The sequence below is a fragment of the Lycium ferocissimum genome, chromosome 11, assembly GCF_029784015.1.
Source record: "Lycium ferocissimum isolate CSIRO_LF1 chromosome 11, AGI_CSIRO_Lferr_CH_V1, whole genome shotgun sequence".
Classification (NCBI taxonomy): domain Eukaryota; kingdom Viridiplantae; phylum Streptophyta; class Magnoliopsida; order Solanales; family Solanaceae; genus Lycium; species Lycium ferocissimum.
Genome location: NC_081352.1, coordinates 17,752,102 through 17,765,515, shown reverse-complemented (window position 1 = coordinate 17,765,515; position 13,414 = coordinate 17,752,102). Strand labels below are relative to the sequence as shown.

The following is a 13,414-nucleotide window of genomic DNA, read 5'->3' as shown; positions in this document are numbered from 1 at the left end:
TCGATTGGATTGCCACTCCGGAACAAGTGGAGTGCTCATGTACCAACACTGAGATGTCTCCCTATGAGTCTGAACTGTCTCCCTGTCCACCTGTGAGAATGAATGCAGCATCCCCAAACAAAAGAACGTCAGTACGAACAATGTACTGAGTATGTAAGACATGAATAACAACATAATGAAAGTATAAGGATAACATAAAATAAGAAAGATCAACCTGTTCCTCTGAATGCCTCTTAAGGCGGATGCCATGCATGCTTAGCTTTTAAAAAAAACATTTTCATACATACATATATAGTATCCTGCCCGACCATTTAGGCTCGGTGTTATCATCATATCATCACCATTCAGCGTCCAGGGCATCCTGTGTCCGTTGTAACATCATAATCTGCCCACTGCAGTGTTGTGCACATCTACGTGCCTGCCCGGCCAACTATAGCGCGGCGCGGTGTGAGAAAATACATACGTATATATAAAGAATGCATGAGAGCCCAAATAAAAGCTATAACTCTATCGGAGTAACGTAAGGTCGGTAAACCTCCGATGATCATTATGGAGCTATCATCATGAATATATCTCACCTTGAAAGAACAAAATCATAAGATGAGATCAACATCAATGAATAAAATCAATAATCATATGATAAAGATCAATAATTATGAGACAATTATCAACAATCTCATAAAAACTTCGAAAATCATTAGCTTCTCGCATTTTTAAGAATAGAGACATTATGGATATCATGTGTAAATTCTCAACGATGGGCTCATGCCTTAAGAAAGAAAGGAACAGCCTTAACATACCTCGTCGTCTCCTTACTACTCCTCGCCTATCCTCCTGAGTTTGCAAATCTACATTCAAGATGATTCATACTAAGTTTAAGTCGTTGAAACGCTTATAAGATCAAACTAGACTATTAGGTGAACTAATAAATTTTGGCAGCATCTCCCCCATATCACTTACTTCCACCAAATTCCAAAACAGCTCCCAAACTTCCTTAACAACATCAACAATACCATAATCAAAAGGTTACATTCAATTTATGCTCAACTCAATACCAAAACTTCTTTTCATAATCAATCCATAATTACAACTTCAACACAATCCCTTATACACTTGTATACAACACTTCCTCATCATTATTATTATCCCTCATAGAAAGAGTAGAATCATAACATACTAATAATTATAAGTCAAGTTAATTTACAACTCAAAATATCATCAAATTCATATTTGAACTTTTCCTCCAATTTCTTCTCCTCAAATCTTAACATAATTATTGAATAAACTTTTAAGCATGGAATTAAGATGAACTCCTACCTCAAAATTCAAGAACACTTAAATTCGAAGGTTAATACACCTTAAGGAATACTCACCCAAGCATCTTCAAGAAGAGGAGACAAGTATAGACCTCACTTGGAAACTCTAACCACTTAAATCTTCACTTTGATCTTTGATTTAGGCTTGGAAGTGTGTTGGAATATGTTTAGAGAGGTTTCTAGGGCTTTCTAGGAGTTAGGGTTATGTTAAAATGAAATAAAATGAAGAGGGGATCATAATTATATCATTCTGGAAACTCACTGCCTCAACTTTTACGGCCACAAATTACGATCAAATTACTGGCCGTAATTCAAATTACGGTCCGTAATTGAAATCGTAAAATTTTATACAGATCGTAACTTTCACTGTATTTCTCAGATTTGCAATCTGTAAATTGCATTGGAAAGATAACTTTCTGAACTTCAATTTACATAGCTTATGGATTCCATAACTCCTCATATTCTAGCAGATATACCTCTCTCAAGTTGAGCCAAAAATCCTGTCTAAAATTCTGCCAAGTTTTCCCTAATTTTTGACAGACTTAATTTCTTCAATTCACTTGATCCCAAAACCTTCTAACGCTTGTTAAAAGTCTTCCTTAACCTTATAGGGGTATCATATAATTATACGGTCCATATTCTATATTTTCTGAAAACAACTTTTAACGAACCCTTCTGCTTTGATTCACTTATTCTCTAATCCTTCTGTAACTTACTAAACATGAACTTAAACACTTTTAAGAACAAGCTAGGCATGTCCAATCTCATAAAATCTCTTAAGACAAATCCAGACGTCCAAACTAAAATAACTTATGAACGATAATTCTAAATGTATAAAACTACAAGTTATAACATAAAAGGTCTGAAAAGGCCGACTAGAATAGGGTGGTGAGAACCGGTCCACAGACATGTTCTGTTGCCCAAGAGTATAAACTTGTACCCAGAGTGCTAACATGTGGGCTAATACAGAAGACAAGTGAAATGAAGCAAATCACGTAAAAGAATGAATGGTCCTCATACATGATCTATATCATAAAGACAGTTGTGTAGCAAAGTATGTGGAATGATGAGTGCACAGGGTGCATGGAACTGGTTCAAATACATGGTCCATCAAAGAGACAGATGCAAATGACTCAGTGAAAGAAGTAGTTCATTGAAGAAATAGAAAAAGTATGCAAAACAAGTTCTGTACAAAAGAGTCATCATATGCTGGAGAAGGAATGATCGCAGGTCATCAAGTGCAGTGGATGAATGACCTAGAAGCAAAGACATTGTATGAGGAACAACTTAAAGTGATCAGATATGAGTTGACCAGTTGCAGACACAGAGCTTACAGTTATATAAAACAAGTCTGTCAATATGTTCCAGCCAAGATCTCAGAGGCAGTTAGTGGAAGAAGTACAAGAACATTTTCTATCTCAACTAGTGCAGAGATTCAGAGCCAGACAAACCAAGTGAATGAAACAGGTTCGTGAACATGTTCCACGATAGGTCATACAACAACTAGGATTTGTAGAATTATGGAAAAAACTTGGCGGTCAATTATAAAAGATTCCTTTCCATATTTGTAAGGATTAATAAGCCTTCACAAGGAAAAGAAGCCTACTCAACAAGGCACGAATCCAAGTACAACACAAACCCTACGTGCATGTCATTGACTGCCTAGGAAAGGGCTTTATGTTCAACCAACCTGCGAAGCATAATGTTATAAATACCCAGGTCTTTCCAAAAAGAAGTTTGTGCACCCACAAAGAGAGAATTTAGAATATTGAGCGAAGAAGTTATATCCATCATATTCGAGAATCCAGGGTTGTATCCCTAGTGCAAGAAGGCGGATTGAAAGAGCTGTTCTACTGAATAATGTTTTCCAGTTCTTAAGTCTAGAATTTTGTATTAGGTTTATTTTATCGAGTTGCATTGTTATCAGCTTATTAAGAAGCACAAAAGTAGATACAAATAATTGTAACTTCAAGTAGGAGTTTACTACTTGAAGATAGCTTGCTAGTCAGAGTTTGGGCAGCAAGGCTGTTGTAGGAATTAGACTGTAGAGTTTGTAACTTAATTTGCTATTAGCTTAGTTTTAGTGGAGTTTGAGGTAAATCCTACTGGTCTATAGGTTGTAGTTTTTATCTCCTTTTGAATCGAGTGATTTGCTCGTAAAAATACTGTGTCCTTTACCTTTCTATTTGTTTTTATTCCGTAAACACATTTATGGAAAAGGTTAGTTAACGTGTTCTGTCTGCAGGCGAGAAGTTGGTATACCTCGGGACAGACATTCAGGTCGTGCAAAGCTAACAAGTGGTATCAAAACAGGTTCTTCTCGTAAAGGTTAACACCTTGGGAGAAGATTATGATAAATGATGCACCAACTACTGGACACAGTAAGGGACAATCAAGTTGAAGGTCTCCATTGTTAAGTGGACAATATTAATGGTGGAAAGCTCTTGTGAAGAACCACCTACATGCAGAAGATCACAAGTTATGAAGCAGGATCAGTAAGAGACCCAAAATATCTCACATGGAAGGAAGAAGATGGACCAGAGGTAGGGGAAGAAAGAGGATGGAATAATGATAGGGGAAATATAGTTGATGATCAAGAATAAAGAAAGAAGCCACAAGAAAAGTCAATGTCCGGAAATCCAAAGATTGCACCAGCATCTCCAGATGACAATAATAGTGAGAATGTGAATGCCTCATCATAAGACAGGCATGTACTTTTATCTATCTATTTTAAATACAGTCCCAAGTTTCTAAGATAGACTAGGAAACGTGTCACGCCTATTCGGCTTAGAATGACCAACTCAACTCCGTGTGATATCCAAATAATAAGTAGAGAAGTGTCAAGATAGTCAGATACTAAAACAAGTGTAGATGGACATCATACCTAGTCTTGAAAATATACATCTCTCATGACAATACCTTCCCAAGATACATAGATGGACTAGGTCTCCTTGGAACAAGCAACTCAACCATATCCACATACATGATTCTCCCTCTCCCTCCTTTATCAAATTCATAAAAAAATGGCTCATATCTCCCTTCATTGTAACACCTCATACCTTTAACTTAAGCTATGACCATGATCCTAGACTTAGAAAATCAGATGGAGAATGTTGGAATAGAAATTTTGCTGCAGTTCAGGAGAACAAGTTTTATGCCCAAAGTTACGGGCCGTAAAACAGATTACTGGCCGTATCCCGATCCATAAAAAGGCATCAAATTCATTTTGGATTCTAAAAATTAGACATGAAAAATTATGACCAGAATTGCGGACCGTAAAATGAATTATGGCCCGCACCAGTGACCGTAATTAAGGAGGTGTTTTACTGGACATTTTGGAAATTGGCATTGTTAATTACAGTCCGATTTTACAAACTGTAATATGAATTACGGACCGTAATTTGGTCCGTAAAAATCAATCCGCACCAGAACCTATAAATACCTGATTTTAGTTCTAATTTTTTTATTTTTACAAGCCCCTAAACCGTAGAACGGCCTGTTCTTCTCCTCCATCACCAAGAACACTAAGGTAAGTCTATTCTAATCATCCCAAGTAAATTCTAACATATGTTAATGATTATTAAGCATGAATTCAATGTTCTTATCCTAGAGTTTTCAAGAAAACCTACCTCAAGGTTCAAGACTCAAGATTTTGGGAATTCTTCTTTAAAGATTCAAAGTTTTTCAACTCTTTGGAGCAAACAAGGTATGTAGAGTTTCTATCAATGTGAGGGAACATCATTGTTCTTCCCCACGCCACACTCTTCCATGATTATATGAAGCTACCAAAACTAGGGTTTTACACATGTCCATGATAACCCTAAGTCATAAGTATCATGTTATACCATGTTTGTAATTATTATTCGTCATTATTTTCTTGATATTCCATTATGGTTATTGAGAGTCAGTCTGTAATCCATGAGAATCCATACTTTGTATTTCATGAGTACTTAAATGAAAGATATGAACTTTTATGTTTATTTTCATGAACTTCTACATGTTTTCATACAAGTTATATTATATATCTATATTCATGTTGTAATTCAAGGAAAAATCATATTTACAAGCAAGTTATATAATCCATAGTCTACTAAGCCAACTATATCATGTTCATGTTCTTAGGAGTTGCATAGATTACCGAGAAGGTTTTACACCTGAAACTACATATGCCAACGTAGGATAAGGATCACTCCGCCCAGTAGAAAGACTCCTTCATGTTTTCCCCATTGAGGGATTTTGGATCCATTCATGTTCATGTTCATGTCTTGTATCCCGGCAAGGTACAAGATGGCTTAGATGGTCGGGCAGAGATCAGACGTCACATACTAACGTGATGGTTATATGTTGATTTTACTAATGCCATCCCACAGTTATTCTATTCATGTTAGTTATATATGGATTCATGTTCATGCTCAAAACCGGGTTTCAGTTTCAGTTTCAGCTTTTATCATTGTTATTTCATGTGCCATGCTTATTCTTTCAGTTGCTTTACATACCAGTACATTCAATATGCTAATGTACCCTTTTTTCTTTGTCCAGGGGCTTGTGTTTCACGATGCAGGTACGAACTTACAGGACGACGCATCTGCTCAGTAGGATTACTCGTATCAGCATGTTGGTAAGCCCCATCTTATTTGAGGTGTTATCCTTATTTAGTTCATGTCATGTTTAGCAAGTTAGGGTATGTTGGGGGCCTTGTCCCAGCAAGTATGTTTTTCAGATCAGATTCATAATAGATGTTTCATAGACTATTCAGTCATGTTACATCAGATATTCAGAGTTGTATAGCCATCTTTGGCTCATTATTTATGACAATCCGTGTTTATGTTTTAGACAAATACTTCATTTGTTATTTATGATATTTAATGTTTAGGCTCATCATGTTTACATTATACTCCGCTCATGTCATGCTTCATGATGATTTAACAAGCCATGTGGTCGGTGCCGTGTTACGCCCAAGCCATTGTTCGGGGCGTGACAAAGCTTGGCATCAGAGCCTAGGTTCAAGTGTCTTAGGGAGTCTATGAAACCGTATCCAGTGGGGTCACTTTTATATGTGTGAGGGTCACACACATATAAACAGTTGACCACCAGGACATTCAAGATTGTCTCACTTCTTTCATACTCTAGATCGTGCAGTTAGAGCAGTTCTTTCAGGAATTCTTCTAACCCGTGCAAATTAATTATTTCAAAAAATGGCTCCAAAAAAAAAGTACACAAAGAGAAACTCAGCTACCAGCCAAAAGGTTACCGCTGATGCAGCTCAGAAAGAAACCATTTAGACTCGAATATTGCTACAGCCCACGGCGGCCCCGCCACGCGGCTACTCCTCCTAATGTTTCGGACATAGATGTTATAGGAGCTATTCAGTTGCTCACTCAAATCGTTGCTAACCAGGTGTAGCGACAGGAAATGGCCCCTAGCTCAGGTGCTAGTAGTGGGTCAACCAGTTCTAGAACCCAAGGTTTCTTCACATGAAGTCCCCAGTGTTCACAGGGTTTAAAAAGGATGGGAACCCACAAAATTTCATTGATGGGATGCAGAAGGTACTTCGTGTGATATATGCTATTGATACAGAGTCAGTGGAATTAGGAGCTTTCCAGATATAAGATGTGGCCCATATTTTGAATGAGACACGGGAACAGTCCCGAGGGGAGGATGCACTTTCGGTTACTTGGGATGAATTTTCAGATGCTTTTATTGAGCACTACATGCCAATTGAGGTCAGGGAAGCCACGGCTACTGAGTTTGAGAACCTAAGGCAGAATGACATGACGGTCCAGGATTACTATCTCAAGTTCGTGTCATTGTCTAGACATGCTCCTCATATGGCCCCTATTACGAGGGACGTGGTTAGAAGGTTTGTACTTGGTCTTAAACTCGAATTGCACAGGGATGCCAATACAGCTGCTCAGAATGACAAGATGACTATTTTCAAGATACTGGCATTTATGCAAGGTAAAAAGGCTAGGTTAAAGGAAGAAGAAGCCCTGCAGAAGCAGAAGGATAGGGAATTTAGCAAGAGGGACAAGTCTACAGGTAATTTTAATCAGGGTGGAGGTAGACAGTTCTTTAAGACCAGGTCATCAAGGCCCACTCCATCCGCAGCCAAGTGCCCCAGCCCCAAAATTCTGAAATGATCAGAAGAAATAGAATTTTAGACCAGCAGGTTCCCACTCTCAGGCTAGTGTGGGACAGCAGGCCTATACTAATCCGATTTGCTGTAAGCGCGATAAGAGACAGCCAGGTGAGCGTCGTATGAGTATGGATGTATGCTATGACTGTGGCCAGAGAGGTCATTTTCAGAGAGATTTTCAGTCAGCCAAGCAAGGAACCAGAGGTAATATCACTCAGTCCACAAGCTCAGCAACTCCTAGTAATAGTCAGGCCCAACAAGGGCATGAAGCAGCAAAGTCCGGTAATACGGGCGGTGGGTCGAGCCATACGTACGCGCCGGTGTGTCGTCAGGATATAGAGGCACGTGGAGATGTGGTCACAGGTATACTAACCGTCTTCACTTATGATGTTTATGCTCTCATGGATCCCGGATCTACCCTATCATATGTAACCCTTTTTATTGCTAAGAAATTTGGGTAGAACCAGAAAAGTTGCATGAACCTTTTGACATATTTATAGGGTTTGTCCAGTTATGGTCTATCACCACCGCATTATAACAGACTTAGTAGAATTAGAGATGGTAGAATTTGATGTAATCATGTGTATGAATTGATTAGAATCCTGTTATGCCTCAGTGGGTTGTAGAACTAAAACAGTAACCTTCGATTTTCCAGACGGACTTATAGAATGGAAGGGTAATTCAGTAGCACCCAGGGGTAGGTTTATTTCCCATCTTAGCGCTAGAAAGATGATTACCAAGGGATGCATTTATCTCCTAGTTCGAGTCAGCGATGCAGATGCCTAGACTCCAGCTCTTCAGTCAGCCTCAGTTGTCATTAAGTCTCCAGAAGTCTTCCCAGAGAATCTACCTGCAGTCCCTTTCGATAGGGAGATTTACTTTGGTATTGATCTACTTCTCGAAACTAAGCCGATATCGATTCCGCCATATAGAATGGCTCCAGCAGAGTTGAAAGAAGTAAAAGTTCAGTCGATAGACCTTCTTGACAAGGGATTTATTAGACCAAGTGTGTCACCTTGGGGCGCACCGGTCTTGTTTGTCCAGAAGAAAGATGGATCCTTGCATATGTGTATAGACTACCATCTGTTGAATAAGGTCACCATTAAGAAAAAGTATCCCTTTCCCAGAATCGATGACTTATTTGATCAACATCAGGGTGCTTAGTGTTATTCCAAGATTGACCTCAGATTAGGCTACCATCAGTTAAAGGTTAAAGAAGTTGATATTCCTAAGACTGCTTTCAGGACCCGCTATCGTCATTTCAAATTTCTTGTCATGTCGTTTGGGTTGATGAATGCACCAGTAGCTTTCATGGATTTTATGAACAGGTCTTCAAGCCTTATCTCGATTTATTTATCATTGTGTTTATTGATGACATATTTGTGTATTTTCGTAGTGAGACTGATCATGCAGAACCTCTCAGAATCATGTTGCAAACAATCAAGGATCGTGAGCTTTATGCAAAATTCTCAAAGTGTGAGTTTTGGCTTAAGTCAATGGCGTTCTTAGGCCATGTGATTTCAGGTGAAGGAGTTAAAGTTGAATTTCAGAAAATTGACATTGTTAAGAATTTGCCAGGACCCACCTCAAAGCATCGATATCGAAGCTTTAGGTCCGGCAAAGCACATGGTGCATTTTGTCGAGGGGTTTTCCTCTATCTCGGCTCCGTTGACTAAGTTGACTCAGTAGAAAGTCAAATTTGAATGTTCAGATGCATGTGAACAGAGTTTCAAAGAGTTAAAGAACAGATTGACTTCTGCTCCACTTTTAACACTACCAGAAGGAATCGAAGGGTTCGTGGTTTATTGTGATGCTTTAGGAGTTAGTCTCAGATGTGTTTTAATGCAGCATGTTAGGGTTTTTACTTATGCGTCTAGACAGCTTAAGACTCATGAGAAGAATTATCCGACTTATGACTTAGAGTTGGCAGCCGTGATTTTTGCACTTAAGATATAGCGTCATTATTTGTATGGAGTGCATGCTGATATTTTCACCGATTATAAAAACCTGCAGTATATCTTCAAGCAAAGGGAACTGAATCTTAGGCAGAGAAGATGGCTCAAATTGCTTAAGGACTATGATGTATGTCCACTTTATCATCCAGGGAAAGCGAATGTAGTAGTCGATACTCTCAGTCGGCGTTCCATGGGAAGTTTAGCTTATGTTGATGCAGATAAGAGGATTATAACCAAAGAAGTTCACTGTTTGTCCAGTCTTCCAGTTCGACTTTTGGACTCCGAGGATGGCGGTATTGTTTAGAATATATCTCATTCCTCTTTAGTTGTTGAAGTTAAAGAAATGAAGTATAATGATCCATACTTGTTGCAGCTGAAAAGAGGATATTCACAAGCATAAACCAACGGCTTTTGAACAAGAGGGAGATGACGGTACTTTGAGATACCGCGGCAGATTATGTGTTCCAGATGTGGATGGACCTAGAGAGCGAATCATATCAGAAGCTCACCATTCCAGGTATTCTGTTCACCCAGGTTCCATGAAAATGTATCATGATCTGAAGGAAATCTATTGGTGGAATGATATGAAAAATAATGTAGCAGATTTTGTGGCTACATGCCCGAATTGTTAGCAAGTGAAAGCCGAACACCAGAGGCCTGGTGGGTTGGCTCAGAATATTGATATTCCTATTTGGAAATTGGAGATGATCAATATGGACTTTATAACAGGTCTACCTCATTCAGCTAGGAGGCAAGACTAGATTTGGGTGATTATAAATCGACTTACTAAGTCAGCACATTTTTTGCCAGTCAAGATGATAGATTCAGCAAAGGATTATGCCAAGTTGTATATCAAGGAAATTGCTATATTGCATTGGACTTCAATGTCTATTATTTCAGATCATGGTGCCCAGTTCACGGCCCATTTTTAGAAATCCTTTCAGAAGGGATTGGCTACTAAGGTAAACCTCAGCACAGCTTTTCATCCGCGAACAGATGGTTAGGCAGAGCGTACTATTCAGACCTTTGAGGACATTTTGAGAGCATGTGTCTTGGATTTTAAGGGTAATTGTGATGATCACTTACCTCTTATTGAGTTTGCTTATAATAACAGTTATCATGTTAGCATTGGGATGGCATCGTTTGAAGCTCTATATGGGTGAAGGTGTAGATCACCGATTGGTTGGTTCAAAATTGGTGAAGCAGAGTTGTTAGGACGCATTTGGTTTATCAGGCTATGGATAAAGTCAAGCTGATTCAAGAGCGTTTGAAAATGACTCAGAGTCGCCACAAGTCTTACACAAATCTGAGGCGAAGAGACTTAGAGTTTCAAGTTGATGATTGGGTGTTCCTTAAAGTTTCACCCATGAAGGGTGTTACGAGATTTGGCAAGAAAGGAAAACTCAGTCTCAGATATATTGGACCTTAAAGAATTCTGCAAAGGGTCGGTCAAGTAGCTTATGAACTTGAGTTGCCCCAAGAGTTGGTTGTTGTTCATCCAGTGTTCCATGTGTCCATGTTAAGGAAGTGTGTGGGAGACCCGTTATTGGTTGTTCCTGCTGATTCTATAACAGTTAAAAATGACCTCACCTATGAGGAAATCCCTATAGCTATTCTTGTTCGTCAGGTTTGCAAGTTGAGAAAGTTAAAAGTTTTATGGAGGAGTCAGAAAGTTGAAGAAGCTACATGGGAAGCCGAAGAAGATATGAAATCCAAGTATACGTACTTGTTTGACTAACCAGCAGAAAATGCTCAAGGTAAATAGCCCCCATATCCATGTCATGTCCCTTACATATTCATATCCCATGTTTCACGTTCAAGCTCATGTATCCAGTGCTCATGTTCTATGTCTCATATTCCTGTTTCCATGTAACCATGTCATGTCAATTAGTCTTCATGCTCCATGTCATGTTTCCTCCCGTTCATGTACTCAAGCTAAGTCCAGTTCCATTCTTAACCATAAAGCAACATTTAAGGACAAATGATCCCAATGAGGAGATATTGTACCACTTTGTACCTTTAACTTAAGCTATGACCATGATCCTAGACTTAGAAAATCAGATAGAGAATGTTGGAGTAGAAATTTTGCTGCAGATCTAGAGATCAAGTTTTATGCCAAAAGTTACGGGCCGTATCCTGGTCTGTAAAAAGGCATCAAATCCACTTTGAATTCTGGAAATTACGACTAGAATTATGGACCGTAAAATGAATTACGGCCCGCACTAGTGACCATAATTAAGAAGGTGTTTTACTGGACATTTTGGAAATTGACATTGTTAATTACAGTTTGATTTTATGGATCGTAATATGAATTATGGACCGTAATTTGGTCCGTAAAACTCAATCCGCACCAGAACCTACAAATACCTGGTTTCAGTTCTAATTTTTAAATTTTTTTAAAATTTTTACAAGTCCCTAAACCCTAGAACGACCTGTTCTTCTCCTCCATCACCAAGAACACTAAGGTAAGTCCGTTCTAATCATCCCAAGTGAATTCTAACATATGTTAATGATTATTAAGCATGAATTCAATGTTCTTAACCTAGGGTTTTCAAGAAACCCACCTCAAGGTTAAAGACTCAATTTTTGGGAATTCTTCTTCAAAGATTCAAACTTTCTCAAGGCTTCGGAGCAAACAAGGTATGTAGAGTTTCTATCTACGTGAGGGAACATCATTATTCTTCCCCACGCCACGTTCTTCCATGATTATATGAAGTTACCAAAACTAGGGTTCTACATATATCCATGATAACCCTAAGTCATAAGTATCATGTTATACCATGTTTGTAATTATTATTCGTCATTGTTTTCTTGATATTCCATTATGGTTATTGAGAATCAGTCCGTAATCCATGAGAATCCATACTTTGCATTTCATGAGTTCTTAAATGCAAGATATGAACTTTTATATTTATTTCATGAACTTCTACATGTTTTCATGTTTTCATGTTTTCATACAAGTTATATTATATATCTATCTTCATGTTGTAATACAAGCAAGAATCATGTTTACAAGCAAGTTATATAATCCATGGGCTACTAAGCCAACTATATTATGTTCATGTTCTTGGGAGTTGCACAGATTACCGAGAAGGTTTTACAGTTGAAACTACGTATGCCAACGTAGGATAAGGATCTCTCCGCCCAGGACGACTCCTTTATGTTTTTCCCATTGAGGGATTTTGGATCCATTCATGTTCATGTTCATGTCTTGTATCCCAGCAAGGTACAAGATGGCTTAGCTGGTCGGGCAGAGATCAGACGCCACGTACTGACGTGGTGGTTATATGTCGGTTTTACTAATGTCGTCCCACAGATAATCTATTCATATTAGTTATATATGTATTCATGTTCATGCTCATAACAAAGTTTCAGTTTCAGTTTTTATCATTGTTATTTCATGTGCCATGCTTATTCTTTCAGTTTCTTTACATACCAGTACATTCAATGTGCGGATGTCCCATTTTTTCTTTGCCCGGCCTGCATTTCACGATGCACGTACGAACTTACAAGACGACGCATTTGATCAGTAGGATTTGCTCATATCAGCTTGTTGGTGAGCCCCATCTTATTCGGGGTATTATCATTATTTAGTTCATGTCATGTATAGCAAGTTAAGGTATGTTGGAGGCCTTGTCCCAGCAAGTATATTTTACAGATCAAATTCATGATAGAGGTTTCAAAGACTATTCAGTCATGTTATGTTAGATATTTAGAGTCTTATAGCCATCTTTAGCTCATTATTTATGACAATTCGTGTTTATGTTTTAGACAAATACTTCATTTGTTATTCATGATATTTCATGTTTAGGCTCATCATGTTTACGTTATATTCCGCTCATGTCATTCCTCATAATGATTCAGCAAGCCATGTGATTCGCTCAGTCATATATAGTAAGACACCGAGTGCCTTGTTATGCCCAGGCCGTGGTTCGGGGTGTGACATTCATTTTTCTCAAATCTTTCCTAAAATCCACCTCTGTACTCTACCGTGAAATTTCCCAAAG

The 13,414-nt window shown here is 38.4% G+C and overlaps 1 protein-coding gene across 1 annotated transcript; it reads left to right on the top strand.

The window, feature by feature from the left end:
- Positions 1-8,385: 8,385 nt before the first annotated feature.
- LOC132038089 (uncharacterized) lies at positions 8,386-10,570 on the top strand. The gene is made up of 5 exons (XM_059428812.1): positions 8,386-8,608; positions 9,557-9,700; positions 9,781-9,839; positions 10,308-10,369; positions 10,522-10,570. The coding sequence occupies exons 1-5, from the start codon at positions 8,386-8,388 to the stop codon at positions 10,568-10,570; spliced, it is 537 nt and encodes a 178-aa protein (XP_059284795.1).
- The last annotated feature ends 2,844 nt before the right edge of the window (positions 10,571-13,414 follow it).